The 25,246-nt window shown below is 43.6% G+C and overlaps 1 protein-coding gene across 2 annotated transcripts in view; it reads left to right on the top strand.

The window, feature by feature from the left end:
• Positions 1-24,048, top strand: part of SENP1 (SUMO specific peptidase 1) — a 52,799-nt gene extending 28,751 nt beyond the window's left edge. Inside the window, exons 14-20 of one of the 2 annotated variants that reach the window (XM_066614740.1) lie at positions 3,983-4,126; positions 5,914-6,045; positions 7,588-7,791; positions 8,168-8,247; positions 19,527-19,611; positions 20,816-20,911; positions 21,724-24,048. In XM_066614740.1, coding sequence (XP_066470837.1) covers positions 3,983-4,126; positions 5,914-6,045; positions 7,588-7,791; positions 8,168-8,247; positions 19,527-19,611; positions 20,816-20,911; positions 21,724-21,786 — 804 coding nt within the window. In that variant the 3' untranslated portion in view covers positions 21,787-24,048. Of the gene's footprint in view, positions 1-3,982; positions 4,127-5,913; positions 6,046-7,587; positions 7,792-8,167; positions 8,248-12,956; positions 13,020-19,526; positions 19,612-20,815; positions 20,912-21,723 lie in introns of those variants that run through there. The other variant, XM_066614742.1, reaches the window with a different exon arrangement.
• The last annotated feature ends 1,198 nt before the right edge of the window (positions 24,049-25,246 follow it).

Below are 25,246 nucleotides of genomic sequence, written 5' to 3'. Positions count from 1 at the left end.
GGTTCAGCAGCCTCTCCTACTTTACTGCCTTACAGGCAAAGTCCTGAAAAGAAAGCCCCTCTAAACTTCTCAGGTACTTTTACACCATCAGAATAACAATGCCTCTCCTGGCAATCCTTACCAGATCTTCTAGATCTCCTAAATCCGCAGTTTCAGGTGAGAAACAAAGTAGTTTTCCAGGAGCTAAGTCCGGAAGACGTCCTGTTCGACCACTGCTTGGCCCCGTCCCCCCTGTTACTTCTACTTCTGGACAACTTTCCTCTGGAGAAGAACTTTGGGAGCTGGTAATCTTCCTGGCTTGCAAAAAGTTTTAGGGCCATTGTCCCAAACTTCCTTGTTAATATGCAGAAGATCTCCAGGTGCAGCTGCCACTTCACACAGATGATCTCCTGTCAGCTGACCCAGTCCACTGTAATATTGCTAAGCCCTGGAACATGCTGTGACCTGATGGAGGCTAGATTCTTCTCTGCCCATAAGGACATACTGTGGGCCGCCTCCTACAGTGACATCGACCAGGTTCCCCCTTGCCTGTTAACATGTTCACAAGGGCATATGTAATCAGTGTACCCCAACACATTCTTCTGGCAAGGGGAAACCTTGTACAATTTCTGTTGTGCTGGAAAGGCAGCACCTTTTCCTTCTACTTGTCTTTCTCAGTGGTCTTTAGGGCCACCCTCCTCCTCCGAGGGAATGACTGTGAATGAGAAGAGGGCAGCCATCAGACCATCCACCCCTAGTAACTGGAGCAATTACAAGACCTCTGCTGACCAGGAATATAACTTACTCACAAACCAGGTGTTACATTTCATTCTGGATGGTGACTCCCACTTCGACTCCAGGACTCTGGAAAGGCTCTGGGAAGGAGCCTAGGACCCTGCAGGAAGAAGAACTTGGAAGAGGGGCCATGTGAGGTGGATGCAGTAACTTCTGCCTCCTTGGGAAGATCTAGATCTAAGACTTGAACCACTTTATTCAATAGACGTGGGAAGAGATCAGAGGGAAAGAGCCTCATTCCCCCTGCTTTGGCCAGATCCTCTTCACACAATAATTCTCCCTCTTTTCTGGAAGCGGAAGGTGTCAGATTCCTTCTGAGGAGGCGGGGGTGTCAGATTCCTAGGGGTCAGAGAATACCACATCCTTAAGTTTGGCTTTACTCTTGCTCAGGGTGTGTGAGGAGGTCCTGTCCTTTGGGGCAGACTTCTGGGGGCACTTAGGGGCCTGGGGCAGCCTTTCAGGACTTATGTCCGCAGACTCAATACGGGGACTTACGCTTGCTTAGCCCTTGGGCACCTCTTGTCCCTGTGTGTTGGTTTCAGCCATAATCTCCTTGAGCCACTGCTTGATGGTGGCTTTGAAAATAACTTTGTCCTCTGCAAAGCTGTGCTGATGAGGCCCTCTACCGGCCCCATAAAATCATTACTTTCATCACCCTGCATGCTGAAAAGGTGAAGAGAAAAAAAGGCGGGAAAGAAAATCAACCACACTGAACTGTCTGAGGGGAAAAATCAATTGACTCAGAGCCTGGTGCAGGAAACTCACCTTCTCCCCACTTGTTGCAAACAAGGGAGGGGGAAGTTACCATGCGCGATGTGCAGTTGTGCTGTTAAAACATGGTGATTGGATAGACAGTAGTGTGTTGTGGGGCCACAAGCCAAAACCCTCAGCTGGCGAGGTGACTCTGCAACAGAGAGGCCACCCAACCAGCAGTGTTCGGGGGGAGGGGTGAGCAATGCAGCAGTGGGACCACTCACCCTCAGCTGGCTTCTTTGTGCAGGTCTAGGGGGAGGCAGCGTGGTATTCGGGCAGCTCTCCCACAAAAGGCTCCCTCAGCGTGAAGTGGAAGGGGAACAGCGTGGTAGTGGGGCCGCTTTCCCTTCTGGCTGCTGATTTTACCTCATAGTTGGGAGGCGTGGTGGTGGGAGCCTCCCACGACAGGCTCCCTCAGCACAAGGTGGAAGGGAAGTGACGCAGTAGTGTGGCATCACTTTGTGCCCTGACTATTCCAGCTAAGGGGAGGAAGATAGCAAAGGAAGAAAAAATTTTCTTTTTCTTTCTTTCTTTCTTTCTTTCTTTGTTTTTTTTTTTTTAAGAAGAATATGCTGAGCTATGGCTCAGACAAATCGAGACCCTGACTGACTCCTAAGAGGCGGAACTGGTCTGGGGAAAGGAACGCCCTCCCAGAAGCTGATGGGGCCACAATCAATGTGTCTAGCATTCTGTCCATGTAGCCAAAACCTGTTAGATCTTGTCTCTCAGCCACCATACTGTCAGCCAGGCTGAGGATGCATTAGTGGCCTTTCAGTCAGCATGTCTGCGTGGTATGGAAGCCTCCCATTTTTTATCTGAGCTAGAAGAAGGCTTTGCATCTTCATCCTTCTGCAGCTCAAGTGCCCTCACAACTTTAGCAAACATCTTTTGATATGTATCGGGTGAAAAAAAAGTGAGACCTCTGAGTCTCAGAATCATGATCCTCTTCAGAAAATTCACCCTCTTCTAAAGATCCTGGTGGCACTAAGCCCTTGTCTCTCTCAAATTCTGCCTCAATTGGGGACTGACCCTGAGACATATTTAGACTACCCTCTCCCACTATTCTGGTTGCTTATCTGGTGGGGCCAGCTCTGTTGCCTGAGGTGGATGAGACAATAGAAGCGGCAGGGTGTGGGGTTTCTGAGGGACATGTCTCTCCTATAGACTGTCTGTGAGGGGCTCCAGAGGCAGCCAAAGTCGCCTATACCATTTTAACAATCCTGGCATCCATCTCATCATATCTGAAGGGGGGAGGAGGTTCTGCCAGAGGAGCAGGCAGCTCCTGCAAGTCCTTACTGGGATTAGCCATTTTTAATGGAGAAGGACTCACCCAGTCAGGAGGACTTCTGGATACTTGTGCTTGTGGCAAACCTGGTCTTCGGCCCATTCAGGGGGAAAGGAAGACAAGACTCTAGTCGAGAGGTGGAGAAGGTGATTCCTCCTCAGACCATGTTCTTTCTCTTGTCCAAACGTGGCAGGGGGGAGGTTCAGAAAGATGGTGCAGCCCTCAATTGACTGTGAGGTCTCTGCTGTGGCCCAGAGGCGAACTGCATTGCGGAGGGAAGCAGCTGGGTGCTTTTCTGCCAAAACCGGATGGCCTCTCCACACAGCTGAGGGAAGGCTTGGCCTGTTTAGGTGCAGCCAGTGTTGGTGGCAGTGAAATGCTGCTTGGGCATGTTGGCAAGGACAAAGTTTCTGCAAGCCAAGCACTGGTAAGTCGCTTTGCGGGCTCACTGGCCCTTTACTTCTCCATGGTGCCTAGAGATGACTGGAGCTAACACAGCTCCAAGAAAAACCTGCCAGTGCCTTCAGAGGCAAGGCCAGTCTGCGGAGTTGGGAGCCCCTCCCCTTGGAAAGAGTTGTCACCTGACCTGCCTACCCAAGAGGAGGTGCTTCCCAACACTGAACACTGGCTATGTGCCCACTGGAGAACAGGGGACATTAATGTTTTGGGAAATGAGGAAGATTACTTAAGAGAGGCCTAGGGATAGGGACCAGGAGTTTGTGTGGTATGAAGGGGAAAGAAACTAGATGGAACTAAGTGGTCCACTCAGTGTGAGACCATGATTTAGGTCTTGATTGTATTGCAATATAAGTCCTACTCTATGGAAGTCTCAAAGGATTTCACATTTTAAAACATACCTTGGAGTTTATTGTAGGCTCTAAATAAATGTGATGACTGAGGGCCCAATCCTATCCAATTTTCCAGCACCGGTGCAGTGCAGCCTCAAGGTAAGGGAACAAATGTTCCCATACCTTAAGGAAGCTACTGTGAGTACTGTCCCACCACAAGATGCAGTGCACGGCCCATTGGCATGGCTGCACCGGCACTAGAAAATTGGATAGGATTGGGCCCTGAATTATTTGTGTGCATTACCTAATAAAAGTTCCAGGCTAATTAAAAAAAATCCCAAGTTGTAATGTGGGACACTAGTAACAAGGGTGTGTTTTTCAGAGATTGCAGAAGCAGGAGTTTTTGATACCTGATTCAGTAGACTTACATCTGCGAGTACCTCTTGAGAAGGAGATTCCTGTCACAATTGTCCCAGAAGATTCCAAGACAGATAATGGTGAAGAAGAATTTCCTGAAATCACAGAGGTAATTTTTATGTTGATAGTGAAAGCCTTGATGGTCTCCATGAGAGCAGGGTTTTCAGACCCAGTCTACAGGAACAGCAGATCATGTGGTATAAAATCATTCTTGAACTGTACTGCTTCAGGCTACAGTTGGGGGATTGCATGACTGAATGCTCTGCTTTCTTTTTTTTCTTTTTTTTTAAAGACACACCAAAGCTCCTAAATATTTTGAGAGACGGTTCTAGCCTAGCTTTTTCCCTGACCTGCTGGCTTTCTGAGTGCTAGGATTCCAACCCACCTTTCAAACATTCATCCCTACCACCTCCAGCTTTTGCTGTCTGAAGTGGTTGGACTTGGGAACAGTTTTACCATCTCATCAATCATTAGTCAAGTGGGGCCTAGTCTGTATAGTGAATGTTACCAAAGGTGCTTTGTCTGTGAAGCTGCTATAGTATGCGTGGATGACAAAAAGAAAATGAGTGTATTAAGATGGTTGATCTGTATAGGAAAGGAAATAATGTGGAAGTGAGCTTTCTTCTACCGTAAATTCATATAGCATGGGAGCGTGGGAGGTGAAGGGCCAGAGAGAGGCCAGACCGGGAAGGAATCCAGCTGGTACGAGGAGTTATATGAAAGACTAGAACTATTCAATTATAAAAATCCCTATGGGGGTTTAGAACAGCCTGCCTATGTAAACCACCTTGGATTAAAGTCTGAGGAGAAATCTGATGACCAAAGAAAGGTGGTATATAAATACCGGTATAAATAAATAAATATAAGATTGGGTAACAATCCTACATGAATCCTACTTGAATCTTGCAGAGACCAAACATGCCCACTTTGAAATGGACATTTGCCACAGAATAACTACCTGTTTGGAAGCAAAACTCATGTGGTTTTCTTTATCCGTGAGACAATACACCCCGGGGAGCTGGACTGCCATACTGTGGATATATGCTGGGCACTTGCTTCCACTCCTCCTGTGAGTGCATCTGGCTACCTACAAGGCCTGGAGTAAAGTGACCCCACTGGGGATTATGGTTCATTCATTGAGGGGGATGACAGCCCCACCTTGTAGGTTCCCCAACTTTGTGCATTGTTACATAGGTTCCTTTTGACAGCCTGTTCCTGCTGCTACATGGAGGGATTCAGAATGCTTGGTCCAGTCTGGGGAATCTGGGAGAGGTTTAATGGTATGAACTAGAGGAGTTGTAAACATGGAACAACTGTTGACTAAAACTGAGCATTAAGGCAGTGTTTCTCAAACATTATGAAGTCTCCCTTCCCAAAACAAAAACTTATTTTCTCCTTTGATCCAGCCACAGCCACTGTAAAAAAAACAAAAAAACTGAATATATCGATCTATACCCTCTGTGGCACTCTCCCATCTCTTTCAAATCCCTCTTCCCTGTACCTGAAGCCACAAGTAATCTGTGTTTCAAGATCCCTCTTCCCACTCTGTTATCCCAGGAAGTTATTTTGAGAAACTGAGCATAACTGTTCATGGGCCTTTTGGCTTGCATACAATTGTTTGTTCACCCTTTCTCTTCTGGTAGTCTGTGCTGTTCTACAAGAGACCAAGCCCCTTGTTTTTGGAAAAATGAACAAATCATTGTATAAAGGTGTTAGGATCAAGATTCTAGAGTCAACACTACTTGTCCCTGTTCTGTAGCTGTTACAGTGAATTAAAAAAAAATTATTAGTAAACTTAATTCCTAATCTGAATTTGAGTTTAAATTAAGGTATTTGGCTGCAGTAGCACCCAGTCCTGTCTGGGCTAAAATGCATAAATTTTGTTTGTTTCTTTAGGAAATGGAGAGGGAAATAAAGAGCGTATTACGAAGTGGGAACCAGGATGAGGTGCTGAGTGAAGCCTTCCGATTAACTATAACTAGGAAAGACATTCAAACCCTGAACAACCTCAACTGGCTCAATGATGAGGTAATCTAATCTTTACCTCGTATCTTAAGTACAATTTATAACTGCCTGGTCATTGTATAAATCTCTGAATAAAGCAGTATACCTGCTCAGATTATTATGATATGACCAGGCCCTCATGAATTTGCATTTTTTGTCATAACATTTTGTCTTATCTGTGAATGTTCCAGCATGCATCAAGATTGTGACTTGGCAAGTTCTGGAAAACTTACAGAAACATGAGTTGATCTGTGGCGTGTGCAATTTACATACATTAGATGGGTCAGAATCTCAGAAATGCCCTGTCATGGTCATGTGATTTAGTCCTGGCATTAGTAATTGTGTGACGCACTGACAGCCTGGATGTTAGATTGCAAAATGACATTTTGTAGCTAAAAGTGAGTATTCCCTGTTCCCACCCAAGGCTTAACTGAGCTATGACCTGCTCTGCTGCAGCATCTGTATCCACTGCCTTTTGCGTAGTCTTTTCCATGTTGCCTTTTCCATGTCAGGGCTCTGTTTAATAGGAGACCAAGTTCTGGGATATGTGGAGGAAGAAGAGTAGGTTTTTTAGAGCATGTGCAGAAGGCACTTCCTGCAACATCACATTATTTTATTCCCTGGTGGAGGCGGGGGCATTCCTCACCAATGGGTTTGGTGCTGCTGCTGGAGGCAGGGCCAAAGAAAAGGTGGGCGGAGCTCCACAAGCACAGGGATCCAGTCCCCAGACTGTCCCTGCCTTGCTGGAGTTAGGTCATCTCTTTTGGAGCTCCTCCTCAGCAATTTCAGAGCGAAGGGAAAATGGTTCTCTTCAGCCTGTATCAACTCCCCTCCTCAGTGAGGTCGGGTCAGTTGACTTTTGGAGAGAAAGGAGCGTTTTTGCCAACCATTTTCATCTTAAATGTTAATCAAGATGTTTTGAAGAAATCAGTTATTTTTCTTTAAAATCCAGTGAGATGAAAGGGGAAGAAACCACCTCAGTAAGACAACCAAATATCTGTTCTGAAATTAGGAAAAAAAAAAAGTTTTCATCATCCACTGGATGACAGATAAAGACAGGGCCAGGTGGATCTTCCTCATTCCAAAACTTTGGTGCCATAACAAAAAAGCCACAGTCTCTTATGCCCACATTTTGCATCTTGGACAATAAGGAAGTACTGAGCAGGGCCTCTGCTGTCATTTCAGTGTTCAGCTAAGTTCACATGGAGCATACCCTGTGAAATTGGCATGCACGTCACTTTCCTTTCTTCATTGCCCTGGTCACAATTTCCAGAATTCTGCAAGATTTCAAATGGTTTGTTGTGCAAATCAAACTTACTTTATGCGGGCCACCAAATATGCCAGTGTTTCAGACATTTAAAACGTTATGAGATACTTGCCACCTCAAGTTGACAAGCGGTCCCATTTATCTCATCAAGACAGAGAATCCAATTGCTCTGTCCCTTGCAAATGGCAGTATTCAGCATGTGTTAACGAATGTTTGTCTTATATGAGTGCAAAAGGGCTGCTTGAAAAATTATCAGTCACTTCTGAACTACCTGAAAATAACATTTGTATTTCTTTCAGATAATTAACTTCTACATGAATATGCTGATGGAGAGAAGTAAACAGAAGGGCTTTCCAACTGTTCATGCGTTTAACACATTTTTCTTCACCAAGTTAAAAACTGCAGGGTACCAAGCTGTGAAACGTTGGACGAAAAAAGTGGATATATTTTCTGTGGATGTCCTATTGGTACCTATTCACCTTGGTGTCCACTGGTGCCTAGCAGTGAGTTTGCTTTACATCTGTGTGTGTGTGTGTTAGAGAAAGAGAGAGAGAGAGAGATGCCAGTGTACCTAGCATTCAACTTTCCCTCCTGCCTGTCCATCATATCCTCTGAACAACTTATTGAAAATGACTTCTTCCTTGCTATACATGTACTTCTCAGCAAACAGATAATAAAGATACAATTTTTGTAAAAACAGCACTAATTGGTGTCCCAATGGGTACAAAATTCCCATTCCTATCTTTGGAGATCTTCAAAAATCTGCTACTGAAATTTCTTTCAGATAGTTCCTGTTCTATTGACAGCAAAAGCAGATGTTTGTTGATTGTAAGTAGATGGTTGTGTTAATGCCTTAATGACAGTTTCTGTCTTATTTAGGTGATAGACTTTAGGAAAAGCACCATCACCTACTATGATTCAATGGGTGGAATGAACAGTGAAGCTTGCAAGATACTGTTGTGAGTATCTAAATATATTGATTTAAATTCCTGTTTTCCCAATCACGGGTGAAGTGGCAATAAAAGCTCGAGAATTATGGAAAGCAACATGAATGATAGCTGCTGCTGTCATAACATGTAGAAAGGGCTAATTTCCTCTTTTCAGAAGCAGTGACTGAAAGCAGGCATGCTCCTATAACCCAAAAGGCAAATGTTACAGTTACCATTTCCTTGCATTCATTTTATTAGTTGTATCTTCCACCTTTTGGAGGCAAGAATATGTCACTGATTTTTATCCCATGACTTTACTGCAGTTCAGAGATACTGCAGATACTCAAGTATAAGTCAATGTCACAGATAAGTCAAGGGCAGGTTTTGAGCCAAAAATCATGGAATATTCTATCACCCATGGATAGTGGGGTGTCTGACTATAATTTTGTCTGATTTTTACCTGAGGCCAGATCCTGAAAATTAACCTACCAGGAATTGTTAGCTAAGAACTGCATAGTCTCTAATCATTAAAAATATAGTAAAAGATCATAAGATACATTATTATTCATTACCTTTTAAAATTCTAGTCTTCACAACCTTTTTGTAAACACTATCAGAGTAAGTGCACTGTAAACAACACACCAGTAGAACCATTAATCAAATTCTTCTTTAAGGTGCCTGATGTGTTAAGCCAGAGGCTCAACATGTAACATACAACTTATAATACATAACTGGGAGTGTGCAATTTAATTCACAGCAGAGAGACAAGCAACAAGGAATGACTGTGAGCAAGTGCACCTACACATCGTTGCAACCTGATTTATGCAGAAGTAGACCCATTGCTTTCAATGGATGTTATTCTTAAGTAATGGTGCACTGAATTGTAGCTTCTGACTGTTTCCAATGAAAATGAGGATTACATCTTGGTGTTTTAAAAACCAGACCTCTGCTAAACGTTTGCAAAATATTTTGCTAAACATTTGCAAAATGGTGCAGAAGGGTCAGGTATGATCCTACCACGAAGAATGAGGCTTGCTTGATTTAAATGGAAACCTTGAGTCCTGGTTTACTTCTGTCTTGGGAGGACCGAGAAGGTTAACTTTGGCTGCAGCTTTCAGCCTCGCTGTTCTGGAGACAAATAGCCCTCTATTTATCTCTGCATTGTCCTCTTGCTCTCCCCTGGCTGCCCTATGAAGTGCCTAAACAGCCCTGACTCCTGAGTGACCCGCAAGTAAGGGAAGGAGATGATTTAAGGGTGCAATCCTAACCCCTTATGTCAGTGCTTTCCAGTGCTGGCATAGCTGTTCCAATGGGGAGTGTGCTGCATCCTGCAGTTGGATGGCACTCATGGAGGCCTTCTCAAATTAAGGGAATGTTTGTTCCCTTACCTCAGAGATGCATTGCCCTTATGTCAGTGCTGGAAAGTACTGACATAAGGGGTTAGGATTGCACCCTTAGCCTAAGAAGACATTAGTTATGCCTTTGATAGTGAAGAGGTTGAAGTGGATATGCAGAACAATCCCTAACATGTTAACTCCTGTTACTTGCTTCTAAATTCATCCAGGTTCAATGGACTTTACTCCCCAGTAAGCATGTTTAGGATTTGCAAAAATTAGCGAGTGCCTCTTTATCTAGAATATTCCATGTCATTTATGAGTTAGGTCCAATCTTAAACATGAGCAGAAATTTGGCCTATTGTCACTAGGCATGGATGTTTGGAAGATAATGTTTTTGTTAACATACATTACAGTGTGAAAGAAAACATATGTACATACAGTAGAATATACTTTTAACAACCACAGCTTGCAAAGTGTAGTTCACATCTACTTCCAGAAAGTAATGTGGAATCTGATTCCAGAAACTGAAATAGATTATTAGAATGGTCCTGTGGTGAACAGGAACCTTTCAGCCTCTGCTAGAAACCCTTTTTGTGTCTTCAAAATTGAGATGGTTTGGCTTACCTGTACCTGCCGTTTACCTCACATCCCACATTCTAGCCAAGAAGCTCTTATAACACTACATTGCCCAACAGGAAAAGGGGCAATGAAATAGCATAACTATCTGGCATCTGTATCCTTCAGAGCAGGGGTCTCCAAACCCCGGCCCAGGGCCAGATGTGGCCCGCAGTTAGCCTCTATCCGGCCCATGGCCAACCTCTGATCCCAAGAGCATCTGGCCCAGTTGACCAACACAACCAGAGTTGTGCTTGTGGGGTGATGGAATGAGGGGCCATTTAAGTGTGTGCTTTATTTCTTGGGCTGTGTTCATGCTTGGAGAAGTCTTGGACATTTGAGCCAGGACATTTATTGAGTCCTGGACATTTATTCATTCATCCAAGTTCCATCTCTAATGTATTTATTTAAATTTTATATTTAATTTTTTTTCCTGGCCATCAACCCTGTGCCAGATATTTTATGCGACCCTTCAGCCGAAAAGTTTAGAGACCCCTGCTTCAGAGCAATGGACAAGAGTGACTCCAGTGATACCCTGCTGTGTTCAGGTTGCACCTGCCTGTTGACTGAGTCCACCCGATCAGGACTTAGAGAAGGCCCAGAAGTTGGGCTACCTCCTGAATTAGTCAATGAGAAAAGTAGAAACCTTATCCCACAATACCCTGTAAAAAGGGAAGGTTGGGTGGGAGACTGAGCTTGATTTGTCAGAAGCAGCGTTTGCTGTTTAAGCCAAATTGCTTCTTTGGTAGTTGTGAGGAGACAAGCTGCATCTTCAGGCTGCTTCATGGTATGTTTAGAGCAGGGAACGTGTAGTTAAACCCTCTGTAGATTTATTTTGTATTGCCCCTGACCGCAGAACTTTATTTTCCCTATTTTCTGTTTTGCCCTCCCCGCCCCCCCCACCCCCATTAAATGTTTTCTATATTTTCAAAGCATCCAGCTATCTGGTAAAAGGCATTTGCTGAGAGCTATTTGCCCTCTTGCTCCCTATTAGGCCATATGTTATAAGGATTGGATTATGAGTGCATGGGTGGGAGCAGACCAGTCAGTTGGCAACCCTTTCACTCCTGTAGCAAAGTAGGCTTCACTACTGAGAGAAGCCTATGCCAATGAGCTACCTGGCTGAGGAGAAGTTGAGACAAAGTCTAAAATACATCTCTGCAGGGAATAAATTTCTCCACCTACCACTGGGATTGATCAGGGGCATGACAACAGCATCCAGGACAGTTTACCATGGCATGCCTTGGTCTTCCCTTGAGGAGGCTGGTCCATGAAAACCATGGCTCATGAAGCACCCATGTATCTGCCCATTGCCACATAGTGATCAGCAGTTGAACCATCATAGCAGGTCTATTTACAAGAAGCTTCGATTAGAATATCAGCTGATGGAGTCAATAACTTCTCTCTTAAAAAATGAGAGAATAACCAGTTTTAGCAATTTAAAGTAGCTTTGTTGTTAAAATAAATAAAAATAGCAGATTAGGGAATTGTTAAGGTTCACTCCCTTGAGTAACTTTACCTTGGTTTTGACAAAAATTACATTGAATTTTAGCAACCGAAAATGCAAACTTAAAAAAAAAAACTACTGATCTGCACTTTGCAGGAAGGGGTGAAGAGGGAAAATATAGTGCCTGTTCATCCTGAGGCTGCCCACCCCCTTCTTGCAATTTGAAGTTTCAACTGTACCCTTTGTTGTCCTCTCCCTCTGCCCTCTCCTGAGCATTCCCTCATTTGTGATGTGATCTGGGAGTCTTAGATTATCCTTCTCGACCAACTTGGTCTTTAAGGCCTGCTGGCTTGTTTAATAGGACCCTCAACCATCTCATGATTTATCCAAGGCCTGTCTTGGGACAGAATGCACCCTATTGCTTCTGCAGTTGGATTGCTTCTCTCCCCATTGTCCCAGCACATCAAATTGAAGCTGAGATGCCCATCAGTGCTGCCCTGGTTTTGTGGTTGGGGAAGATTATTTGTGTGAGCAGAGCTCTCCTTCCATTCAGGGGAAAAGCTTCCCATTTGGAGGATGGAAGCACTAGTTGGGATGCTACTCATAATCTAAAAATATATTGGAATCTAAAATCCCCAGCAAAATAGCTAATTATTTAAAAATGTTATTCAAATTCCTAATGCTTGCCTGGATATGGTAGTAGGAAGATACTGTAGCATACCATCTTTGGTTGCTTACTCTTACCTGTTGTCTGAACTCAGAGCTGTTGTTTTAACTGTTAAAGGAGGGTATGAACCCAAGGTTTTGGTTGATGTTTGCTAATTCCAGGTTTTGCCTGGCATTAGCAGCTCCCTGTAGAAAACAACTATGATTACTAGTGGAAGTCACTTATTGTACCCCTGAGAGAGTAAATGATTGATCATTTCTGTAGATGCATATGGATTATGCTTTTTGGTTATCAGTAGAATGCTTTATAACTAATTGCTGGAATAATTTAGTTAAAGATTGGTGGCTTTTCTGCCACTTTTCTGCCACTTTAGTTAATGTTGGTAGAACTTCTCTGAAGGAAACCTGCTAATTTAACAATGAGTTATTGGAGTAATGCACAGAGCCCTGTGGTTCTCTGAGTACATGGGAAAACCAAAATGCATTCAGATTTGGCCTAGGGACATTTGTTCTAGCCTATGAGATGGCAGCATAGTTAAAACAGGAACTCTGCAGTTTGGGCCAGGTGACTAGTGGCACAGGTAGGGTAAATGGGATGCAGACTTGATGGGGGGAGGGCTCCAGCTGATTGATGCCCTTCCTGTAATTGCTTTTCCCTTTCTATTTCCTTTCAGGAGGCTTTAATTGGTTGAATGCAGTGGGAGGATCACACTGGGAAGAGGGGACAGAAGTCCTATTCACGGTTAGTGACCCTTTCATGCTTTCAATCTTTAGAGCTTCCTGATTTTTGGTGAGTTTTGATTGACTGTTTGCCCCTTTTTACTAAAGGGGGAGATTTATGGAGTTCCATAAATCTCTAGTGGCTTCTTCTTCTTTGAAAATATATACATGTTCCCTTTTAAAAATTATTGCAAACAAAGTATGGCAGATACTCGCCTATAAGGCGATAAATTTGTGCCCAGAAATGACGGAAGAATCAACCCCCCCCGTCTTATCTGCGCAGTCATGCAGACAGACTGAGGGGGCCATCTGCACCCTGCCTCGGTCAGGGAGGGACTCTGCGGAAGGAGGGGCAGCGGCGCCTCTTGAGGTCTTGCGTGGGGTTGTGGGATCCCTGGCAGCCTCGCCTCCCGTCAGGTCCCCCCATTGCGCAAGCATCCGTAGGAGCCATGGAGGAGGCAGGGCGGTGGGGGGACAGCCTGCTGGCCCGGCGCTCCCCCGCGCAGCTGCTGCAAGAACTCGCTTAAGTCCTGCTGCCCGCGGAGGCAGAGAGCGGAGTGGGGGCATCCTGGCTGCTGCCGTTGTCACCAGACCGATGGAGGGCAGGGAGCGTGCAGGGAGTGTCCTGCACTGCCTGCTCCCCACCAGATGCTCCCTGGGCAGGGGCAGCATGCCTCCCTCCGTGCCCACCACAGATGCAGCCAAGCGCTTGGGAGTAGTCAGCACAGGTTGCTCCCTGCCCTCCATCAGTCTGGTGATGGTGGCGGGCGGCAGTAGCCAGGACACCCCGCTCTGCTCCCTGCCTCCGCGGGTGGCAGAAACGAGTTCGTGCAGCAGCTCTGAGTGGGCGTGGGGAGCGCCGGGCCAGCAGGCTGTCCCCCCACCACCCTGCCTCCTCCAGGGCTCCTCCGAGTCCTTGTGCAATGGGGGGACCTGACGGGAGGCGAGGCTGCCAGGGATCCCACAACCCCACGCAAGACCTCAAGAGGCGCCGCTGCCCCTCCTTCCGAAGAGTCCCTCCCTGACCGAGGCAGGGTGCAGATGGCCCCCTCAGTCTGTCTGCATGACTGCGCAGATAAGACGAGGGGGGGGGGGTGATTCTCCCGTCATTTCCGGGCACAAATTTATCGCCTTATAGGCGAGTATCTACCATACTTTGTTTGCAATAATTTTTAAAAGGGAACATGTATATATTTTCAAAGAAGAAGAAGCCACTAGAGATTTATGGAACTTGTGCTGGGCGGGAGGCGTGGCTGCCAGGAATCCCAAAACCCCACACCCCAGGAGGTGCTGCTGCACCTCCTCCTGAAGAGGGTCTACATCTGAGTAAATCCGCTGCTGCTTTCCAGTTTCTTTCACTCCCCTTCCACCCCCCATCTAACTCCCTGCTTGATGAAATGAAACCCCATGTGCATCTAAATCTCCTCACTATGCAGTGTCTTCCCTGGGCATGAAGTGTTCTTTCCAGTTTCTTTCACTGCCCTTCACCCCCCCATCTGACTCCCTGCTTGATGAAATGAAATCCCATGTGCAGCTAAATCTCCCCAATGTGCAGTGTTCTTCCCTTTGCAAGAGGTGTTCTTTCCAGTTCTTTCACTCCCATGTGTTTTTATCAAAGAAGAAAATCTGTAATGATGTGGCCCTTTTCCCAAAAAGTTTGGAGACACCTAATCTATGAGATAGATCATAGTTTTTAATAAATTAGAGTCTGTACAAAAACAGTTTTTGCTATGCTAAGTATACATACTGTATATACTATGTATGTATACTGTGTTTTTAATACTTACTATGTTTTCAATAAATTGGAGACTGTATAGTTCTTAGATAACAATTACTGGGAGGTTATTTTTCAGGATCCGGCCTCAGGTCACACAAAACAAGACCCCCGACTTATCCGAGGGTCATAGAAAATTCCATAATTTTTGGCTAAAACATGCCTTCAACTTATCTGTGAGGGCGACTTATAGGTGGGTGTCTGCGGTAATTCCTAAGTGGCAGTGGTGGAATAAAATTAATCTTGATATTTTTTAGGATTTTGGGTAGCTTTTGGAAAAAAAAAGATTTTTGAAAAAAACAAAAAAGCTATTGCTTCATCAATACTTAGTGATTTGCTCTCAGTCAAAGTAGGCAATACTTGGATAGATGGGCTAATGGTATGGCTCAATATGAGGCAGTGTCATATGTTTGACCCATCACACTGGTATAGACATCTGAGATATAAGAGGCATTCCTGGTCATCTCAAAGCTTAACAGAAATGAATTGCCCCCCCCCCCCACCCGTCGGTAGAAATTAATAGCTTTAAAGTCTTCCTCGGTGAAAGTACAGAATGTACTTTGAAACAGTAGTGATGGTGATTCAGTGGGCTGGTACAGGCATTGTTTGTAAATTTGGTACTTCCACATTAATGTTTACTCAGTTCCTCCTCTCTGGAGCAATTTCCTTCTTCATCCCACTTCTTTTCCCAATGTTAATCAGGATTTTGTGTTCTGCGTACACTAATGCAAACCTTAGGCAGATGTTACAAGAAGTGTTGAAGTATGCATGCGTAAGTTGTGCTTCTGCTTTATGAGTCTTTATTCCCTTGCAAAGGGAGTTTTAAGGCAATGTACACGCTTCTAATGCCGGGACAACATATATTGCTTTGCCATGTGGACAGTGTCTTTCTTGTGCCACCTTGATAAAAATGTGTGTGCCATCCCAGTGTGAGTACAGCAGAACATGCTCCTACATATTCTTTTTATCTCAGAGAAGACAACCTACACTACTTTGATGTTTAGAGATGGTAGAAACGGTGTAAATAGATCCTTCCCTATTTAGAGACGGAAAACTCTTATAGGGAACCTGGATCCAAACTGAGAATTGGGACGCTATACTTTTCAAAACATTGATTCAGTATCAGCTAATGCTTGTCTGCTTCCTCTCTACATTTAGTTCGAAATTATCTCTGAAAATATTTTTATTAATTCAAAGAGTGACTCTCCTATTAAACTTGCCTAGATAAAAACATTGGCTGGAATCCTAAAGAACTACTGTAGACAAACCAATCGGCTTGTGTGCATCTAGTGCAGGGGTGTCCAAACCCTGGCCCTTGGGGCCAGATGCAACCCGTGGAAAGCCTCTGGTCCCCTGCAAACTTCTGGTCCACTTGACCATATGTGATCAGAGCTGTGCTCCAGTCTCATCTGGAGGGTGTTCTGAGAGCCAGGGAGGCCACCCCTCAGAAGGTCTAAAAACATTACTTTGTGGTTTTCTAAAAAAAAAACACAAAGTGTTTTGGGGCCCTCTGAAGGCCTTAGGCTTTCTGTGAGGGTCGAGGAGGCTTCCATGGCCCTCAGAACATGTTCTAGGTGTTTCCTATGATGTGCTGGTTCTGAAGAATTTACTCCAGTACCTTTAAGTAAGCTGCTTGTGGTGTGGGGGAATGGGAGTCCATTTGAGTGTGAGCTTTATTTCTGTGGTGTGTATTGTTGCTTGGAGAAAATTTGGAAATTTGAGTTCATTCATCCATTCAAGTTCTATCTCTAATGTATTTATTTAAATTTTATATTTAAAATTTATTTTTACGGCCCTTGACACCGTGCCAAATATCTGATGCAGCCCTCTAGCCAAAATGTTTGGAGACCCCTGATCTAGCGTAGTCTTTTCTTTGAACTACAACTCTCTGCCATGATCACAAGCTATTTTTGAGACTCCCTTCTGTTTCAGAAATGGTTTGTCATGCAACATAGGGATGGGGCCAAGAGGGTAGCCGCTATTCAGGAAAGACTCTTTTGAGCGTGGTAGGTTTGTTTCCTGGCTCTTTCAGAAAATCGGCCAGATGTCGGGACTTGGTGTAATACTATGACAGAGGATTAATATAGTCCTAGATCAGGGGTGCTCACACTTTTTTGGCTGGAGAGCTACTTTGAAACCCAGCAAGGCCCGGAGATCTACCAGAGTTTTTTTTACAATGTTCGCGCCATCATAACATATAACATATAACATTTATGTGTACAATGTATGTTGGTGTACCTTGAGCCCCACTGAGTATAACAGGACTTACTCCTGAGTAGACATGCCTAGGATTAGGCTGTGAGGCTGCAATCCTAGCCACACTTACCTGGGAGTAAGCCCCATTGAGTACAATGGGCCTTACTCCTGGCGTTTCCTCCCAGAGGCACCTGAAGGAAGGGATTGGCACTCCGCGATCTACTCATTTTGCCTCGCGATCTACCGGTAGATCGCGATCCACCTATTGAGCACCCCTGTCCTAGATGGTATATAGGGGATAAGAGTCAATAGCTAGAGGTGGGAGAAATTGGTGATAATGAAATAAAAATATCTAACACCACTTTCTGCACTTCTCGTTTTTGTTTAAGAAATAAAAACCTGAAATCTGCAAAAAAAAAAAAAAAGCTTTTATTTGGTTTTTATTTATTATTTAATGGGGGTTGCATAGGTAATGACTGTGGCTAAATATGCTGACACTATACCACCTGTGTCACCTACCTAGTATACTTTTAAAGTGATTATTCAAAATTTACATTATAATAAATTATTAAAACATGTAACACTGATCTCTGCACTTCTAACATGTTGAAAACACCAAAGTCCATGGGAAAAAATAAAACTGCCTCCCCCCACCTGTGTGCATTAGATATGTATAGGGATACCCCCGTATCCATGGGGGGGAGGGGTTCCGTTCTGGAACCCCCTGCAGATACATGAATGCAGATATGAGGCAGATATGGGAGATGCCTCCCCCCACCCTCCAGTCTTATTAGCCCAGCAGAGGGTGCACATGTCTGCCCATGGCTTCTGCTGGGCTCAGAATGACTGTAAGAGGTGAAAATTGTCACTTCTGGATATCTTTTTTTTAAAACCAGAAATGACATTTTTTCATCTCCTACAGTCATTCTGAGCGTGGCAGAGGCCACTCAGAAGACCCACCACTGGAGGGGGCATGCATGGGGGAACCCCACAGACCCGATCTGCGGTTAACTGAAACCACAGATATGGGATCCCCCCATACATGCCCTTTATGAAAATACTGTTGATTATGTGTCTTCTGATATCCATACTCATTTTTCCCCCCACATTTTTATACCACCCTTCCTCCAAGAAGCTCAGGGTGGCGTACATGGTTCTTTCCCTCCTTCTGTCCTCACAAAAACCCTGTGAGGTAGGTTAGGCTGAGAGTGACTGATCCAAAGCCACTCAGGAGGCTTTGTAGCTGAGTGGGGATTTGAACATGAATCATCCAGGTCTAACACCAGAACCACTGTGCCATCCTGGCTCTCATATGTTCTGTATCTCATATAGAAGCTCAGTTTGTTGATCAAAGTTGTACCAAGTTGACTTGGTTACATATATCTGGATGATGGGAGGGTTGGGTGAGGACGTATGGCTGCAAAGAGGTTTCTAATCCAGCTGAAATATTTGCCTGGGAAATAAGATGCAATATATTAACAATACAAATGAATAGCCAATGAAAATGGTTGTCAAGTGAGGCTGTTAATGCCCCTGTAACCATTCAGCTTTTTAGAAAGGTGTGGTTTAATAAACTACTGTTCAGTCAACTTGTGTACCTGTCCCTGAAAAAAATGCATTGAGACTGGGGCACTCGGCACCAAATAATATTGTTGATTCTTCCTAACTTCCCTCAGTAGCATGAGCTTCATCATTCAGTTGGGACCATCTATCATCTCTCTATATGACATGGAATTCTAGGTGAATTGATAGGAAAGAAGAATTGAAGAAAATAATGAAAATGGTAGCAAACTCTCAAAGCTTAATCTGCGAAGATGAGCATTGAGGGTGTGTGTACATGTAACTTTTGTGTACATACCCTGAAAATATTTTATTACACAATCACATAGATGTATCTGAAATGAATAGCAAGTCATCTGAAGTCTGAATTCAGCAAGTCATCTGAATTCAGTACTTAAATTGTGCATGCCCAGGTACAAGTTACCTATGTAGTACAAGTCAATGGGCTGACAGCATTTCAGATGTGCATGAGCAGTCTAGCACATGATCTTCACTATGTCTGCACAGGAGGCGTGCACATGTGTGGGTGGGTGGTGGTGGTTTGCAATGTTGTCCTCCCTAAAGATTCAATCCATTCCATGACCCATCCATGTGGGGAACCAGCAGTGTGAACATGAGTTGAGAATAGAAATGATGGAAAGAAGCTGAAATGCGCTGGGGAGAAGCAGCATGCTTGGGGTGGAATTCAGTGACTTTAACTTCTTGGTAGATTGAGAGTTCTATTTTCAGGGGGGCTTTCTAGCTAGAGCATCAGCTTACTATTGTCCTCTAATCAGGTGATTTCTATTGATATCTTGGCATTCTGAGGAATCTGAAGTTGTATGGATATGCTGAGGTTGAATTTGGGAACTGAGTTGAACCCTTAGATTGAACAGTGAGAAAGCAACTATGAAATTCAAAGTAATTTTTCAGAGGTAATTAACTGGAATCATCTTAATTGCTAATTGCAAGTTTGCTAAATATGTTCCTTCTCACTTTTACATAACTTCTGCAGGCAGTACTTAAAGAAGGAAAGCCTGGACAAAAAGCAGAAGGAATTTGATACCAATGGTTGGATGCTGTTGAGTAAAAGAAACCAGGTATGTTGTTCTTTATTTAGATGGCCACTGAAAAGGTCTGAAATGTTCCAAGGATTCATCATGACTTATAACCTCCCCTCCATCATGACTTGGCTGCCCTCCATGTGAGAGATGGAGCTGTTTGTCAGCCTGCGTGGGAGAACTGGAGGCCAGAAGTGAGACCAAACTAGGAAGATCCATTCTGAAATGTTGTTGGTTCTTGAAAGAGAAAACCTTTATGATTTTAAAAATCCCCTTGAGGGGTTTAGAAATGCCTGCCTATGTAAACCGCCTTGAATAAAGTCAGAGGAGTAATCCGATGACCAGAAAGGCGGTATATAAATACCTAGTTATTAGCTATTATTATTATTATTACCTATATGCACTTTCTTACTCCAAGGGTCTCTTTTCAGAGGAGGAAAGTTCCCTATCCCCTGGTCTACCCATGGTAGACTTTGTATGTAGCTGTTGGAGAACACCACATATGCACAGTATCTGACTAGCTAGGAAAACGTAGGCTTGGCTCAGCAGTAGCTTGTGATTTGATGAGCCATATGTTTAGAAATCTTTGCGTATTTGTAGTTACTACTTTGACAACATCTGCTACAGGCACCAATTGCTAGAGAGACTCTTTCTGACTCTTCTTTTCCCACCCTCCCAGGCAAAGTGAAAGCTGCAATCCATATTTGTCTGTCTGCCCTCCGACAGCGTTTCTCTTCTTCTGTCAAAGAGCAACAAAATATCTCCCTGCCATTTATCTTCCTCGTACTTACTGCTCTTTTCTGCAGTTGGAAAAATCAGCCTATGACAGAAAACTTTTCTGCCAGCTGAAATGAAGTGCTGCCAGAGTATAAGTGATAGCAGTTCTCTTCTAACCCGGAGTCTGAGGCAAGGATAGAAGTGGAAGGGGCCTCTCCAGCTGTGGCTGCTGGTAGCAGCTGTTGGAATTGATAGTGGTTCCAGGCTCAGAGGCCTCTGTATGTGTGGAACCTGTGGCATTCCTGCACCCTCTTGCCATCTTCACCCAAATGATAGTGGCTCATTTATTCCCACTTATTCTGAAGTCTTGCTCTTTCACATCTTCCCAGTTCCAAGAGGATGAAGGGCTTTTTTAGGTTTCTTCCATTACACTTTGAGGTTTATAACACGAGTTATTTGATAAAGCTAGTGTCAGATTTTTTTCACCATCTAAATAGAGACGGCTTGGGTTTATTTGTCTTTAAAGGAGATCCCTCAACAGATGAATGGCAGTGATTGTGGGATGTTTGCCTGCAAGTATGCTGACTGCATTACCAAAGACAAACCCATCAACTTCACTCAGGTAAACTGACCCTCATGAATGATATTGGCAGAATGTTAGGTTATCTGATTATAATGGTGTCTTCTGGGCTTAATTAGGAAAAACAAGCCAAGCCCAACCAGATTCATTAGCTGCATGAAAAGATTCAAATTAGGAACTCACATATATCTACTTATGGTGTTCAATTTGGATTTGAAAAGTTTGTCAAAGAATGGACTGGCAAGCAGTTGTTTCCCCATGACAGGACCCTGAAACTTGTACTTTGCACTCAGGCAGAGCCTTATAATTTTGTCAAGTGTGTTGTACCCTATACAGCAAATGTAATTCCAGGTGTATTGCCCCCTATGCACTGGTCAGCAGCTGCTTTTGTAACTATTTTCCAATGTTATTTCTTTATTTTTGAACAAGGTAGGTGCTAGAGGTACAGGATATGTGTATGTTGTTTAGTGGGACTGTATTATGATGGTCTTCATCCATTAACTCTTCTGGTCTCCACTTTGACAGCTTTCATTCCACTGACAGCCCAATGCTATGCTGTGGAATTGGTGCTATCAAGAGCAGTCTGGTTCTGTTTTTCATTTGAACTTTGCTTCAGCAGGGAATGTCAACTCAAACTTGAGTTTTGCCAGCTCAAAACATCAAAAGTAACTTTCTTTATGAAGCCATTCTAGACCCAGGACTGGTTCTTGATTGATGTGTGTTTTGTGCAACAGCACTGGGATAGAACTGCCTAGGTATGAGCGTGTGAACAGTTTGCCAGGATATATTAAAAACAATTACATTGATGTTCATTTTAAGAAATGTTCATAACATTTTCTCTTTTTTTATTAAAGCAACACATGCCTTACTTTCGAAAGCGGATGGTCTGGGAGATTCTTCATCGCAAGCTGCTGTGATTTCATGCCAAATGCAGGACCCTTCAGAGACTGTGAACTGTGCCCTTGCCCATCTCAGATGTGGACTGCATGGATTTTCCACTGATGCTTGCAAGAGACTGTACAATACATTTTTCTGGATTTTAAGACAGTAAATTTATTTCATGGACCAGTGTGCTGTGGAATCCTTTCAGAAGCACACTTGCCTTTTTTGTATTTTGAAACCCTATTTTTACAAGCAATTTAAGAAGACCCTGAAGAGCAAAGCCTTTGATCTCCAAGGAGTTTTCTTTTGTCTCTGTTGGTTCTGCCCTTTTCCACATAGCTGATTTATATAAACAACTGAAATCTGGCAGGTACTGAGTTGAGGCATATGGGATTGAACCACTTGCACAGTTATACTGTATCTATCCTGACTTGGAGAAAAGTTTAATTTGCAGCATTTAATAAGGGTCATACTGTGTGCTATAATTGCTGCAGGAAACACTGGTGCCTTTCATAGCAAACATGTAAAATATGGAAGTAAAAGATTCGTGTATGTGTGTCTTTTATATCCTTTGTATATATCCTCTGTACATGGTTGGGAGACCTGATTGGCCCTGATTCTGTGGTTTGGTTCTGCTCTTCATGTGTCTTCAAATAGCACTGTTTTTTCCTCGCAGCACTTATAACATTTAGTGCTGGCCTTTAGTTTGTCCTAAAATGAGAGATGGGGCTGTAACAGACACCAGCACATGAGATGAAGCTTGCCATACTTCTCCCATGACATAACGCTCCCTTCAGTTTTGTGACGGGATAGATAATGGAAGACAAACAATCCCCTTCTCACTGCTGCTCAATTAAGAGATCTTTCTAGCATTAGAAATCTAGTCTCTCCTACTGAATCCTTCCATTTCTTCTCTAAAAATCCATAGCTAGCTGCCTGTCTGTTGGAAAGATGAGACATTTGTCTGCAGAGGCATCAGCACTGAGAGTTGTCCTCTTGGATGCTACTGTCACTCAGTGGCACACTGTGTACATGGAGTCTGATGGAAGGAGGTAGCTGAGTGTGCAGATCACTTTTTGGGGTCCTGTTCATTCTGCCCAATTGCCTGGGTCAACCTATAAAACCAGCACTTTTTCCATATTCTTGGCCTATTGTCGGAATCTAAGGGGGTCCTGAAATTAGGAAGAACTGTCCCCTTGCGTCCTTGAGACAGAATAGAATTTGTAAGCAAACTAAGTAGTTGTAAGTCAAATGGATGCTCACCTGACCGGAGGGTGGAGCTAAAACTTTGTAGAATTTAGGTACAATTTGACTTGCTTAAAATTCTTTTATAATTATTGGTAAGCTGTTTTTTATACCGTATATATTTATAAACCTTTTGCAATGTTGCAGTGAACAAATGTCTGTTGGGTTTTGCAGCTCTTCTCCTATGCTCTGTTTTAACTCTTACGGGTGAACTGAGAACCTGATTTCCTGTTTTTCAATCCCTCCCCCCCCCCATACATATATACACGTGTGCTTGACAGCCATTCATGATGGGAGGAAGGTCTTCCTAAACTGGAACTCTTCCTTAAAGTCTGCACACGTGTGTGCATTTTGTAATGTAGGACAATATAGCAAATCTATTCAGCAATTGTCAGTTACCCTTCCAGCAGCAGCAGCTTTGTCTTGCACACAAGCAGATTTGTTACACCTTGATTCTCACCAATTGGCTTAACTTCTAGTTCAATATCTGGGGGACAGTACTCCTATAGGTTCCACTGAAAAGTCTTATCCTTCACTGCTGCTAACCTATACTAAAGGCAACTGTGCATAACTCCTGTACAACCTACATTTTGTTTCAGTGTGAACCCAAGGTGAGTCCCACTTATATGAATGGATGGTGCACAACTGCTCTGCTTGGGAGCTGCACCCACTGTCGGCTAACAAAGTTGGGTGCAGTTGGAATTCCTACCAGAAGGTTGCAGAACTGCTTACCAAGTTCACAAGCCACGCATACCTCTTGATGTATCTTTTTCTTCATTCTAAAGAATAAAAGAAGTAACTTCCTCTTGTATTTTTGCCACCAGATAGGGAACATTTTATATATTCTGTACCTGTAAACAATAGTTTTGTACAAATTCTTCCTTTCCCTTCCCTAAGTCGTGCTCTTTCCAGAAAGCTTGTTCGTATCTTTTTTGAGTTGTCTGTGTGTTTTTATACCAGTCTCTTTGGTACCCTTTTTCTATGTTTTTCTGCAAGTACTGAATTTAAAACCTGAAATCTGTATTTTTTTTTTGTAATGTGTTATTCTTAAATAAACCCAGCTGTTAAAAAAAAAAAAAGGTATGCCTTATTCTCCCTTTTTTCCTTCTGAGTATCTAAAGGCAGGACTGCATGTTATCAAAAACAGAACTGCTATCCAAATAGTTACTTCATGTTGAGCCCCTCCCTGGCACCCTGTAGTACAACATACTTCATGTATTTGACATTCATCTTCTTGGGGTTTTCCTACCTCTTTCACATAACTGACTGGTGCTGTATATTATGGGTTGGGGGGCAGGATTCACCATGTTTTCTGTGGCAGCCTTGTGTGTCTTAATGCACAAGGCTGATCAGTGGAGGCAAAGTCAAACAATTTTTAATTACCTACAGTACTTGACTTCCCTTTGCAAATCAATACAAGTAGATGGGCAGGTACTATAAGCCTGCCCCACATGCACAGATATATCTGCTGCTGGTAGGTGGCAGCAGTTAATCAAGCTATGTATTTTTCAAGAAAATGTCTAGTGGGGTCAAGCTATGTATTTGTAGTATATGCTGGTGGGCACATTAACAGGCTTGTTTACTGTAGTTAATAACACTGAACTTGTTCTTTTAATTAATTTCTTCTAATGTGCAAAAGTACTGGCTGGTATTCAGATCTTCCTCCAAAATCGTTGGGGGTAGACGAGTGGTTCCCAAACTATATCCAGGACCCATGAGTGGGTCATGACCCAATTTTTGGTGGGTCATGAAACTGACTAGGCAGATTAGGCATCAAGGGTAAAACAACCTTCTTGGGGGGGGGAGCACTGATGCCCAATCCCCATTATAGTCACAGAGGCATGAGTGGCAGGTAAAGTGAAACTTTTTTAGGCGGGTCCCGATGCTAAAACGTTTGGGAACCAATAGGCTAGAAACTTGTGAAGTGGTCTGTTACTACTAATCTTAGAGCTGGCAGGATTTTGAAGAAGTAATCCAAATTTGAGAATTTCAAATTGTAGAGCAAGTTCTGAGTGCTCTTTCCTGCCTTCTGCCTTTTCATAGGTTGAAAAAATAAAATGAATTCTGTTCCCTGGCAATACGGTAAAGCTGGGGGGAGACAGAACACTCCACCAGCAGGTGTATGTAGCTGCAACCCAGACTTCACCCTGTTTTCCCTTGGCAATGATAATCTATTCAGTCTCTCTTATCAACTTGTGTATTCTTATAGGCCATCCCATAGCTTGGAATATGCCATCCCATAGCTTGAAT

The sequence above is a fragment of the Tiliqua scincoides genome, chromosome 2 (assembly GCF_035046505.1).
Source record: "Tiliqua scincoides isolate rTilSci1 chromosome 2, rTilSci1.hap2, whole genome shotgun sequence".
Taxonomy (NCBI): Eukaryota; Metazoa; Chordata; class Lepidosauria; order Squamata; family Scincidae; genus Tiliqua; species Tiliqua scincoides.
Note: the sequence above shows the minus strand (reverse complement) of the source record. Positions and strands in the feature narration are given on the sequence as shown.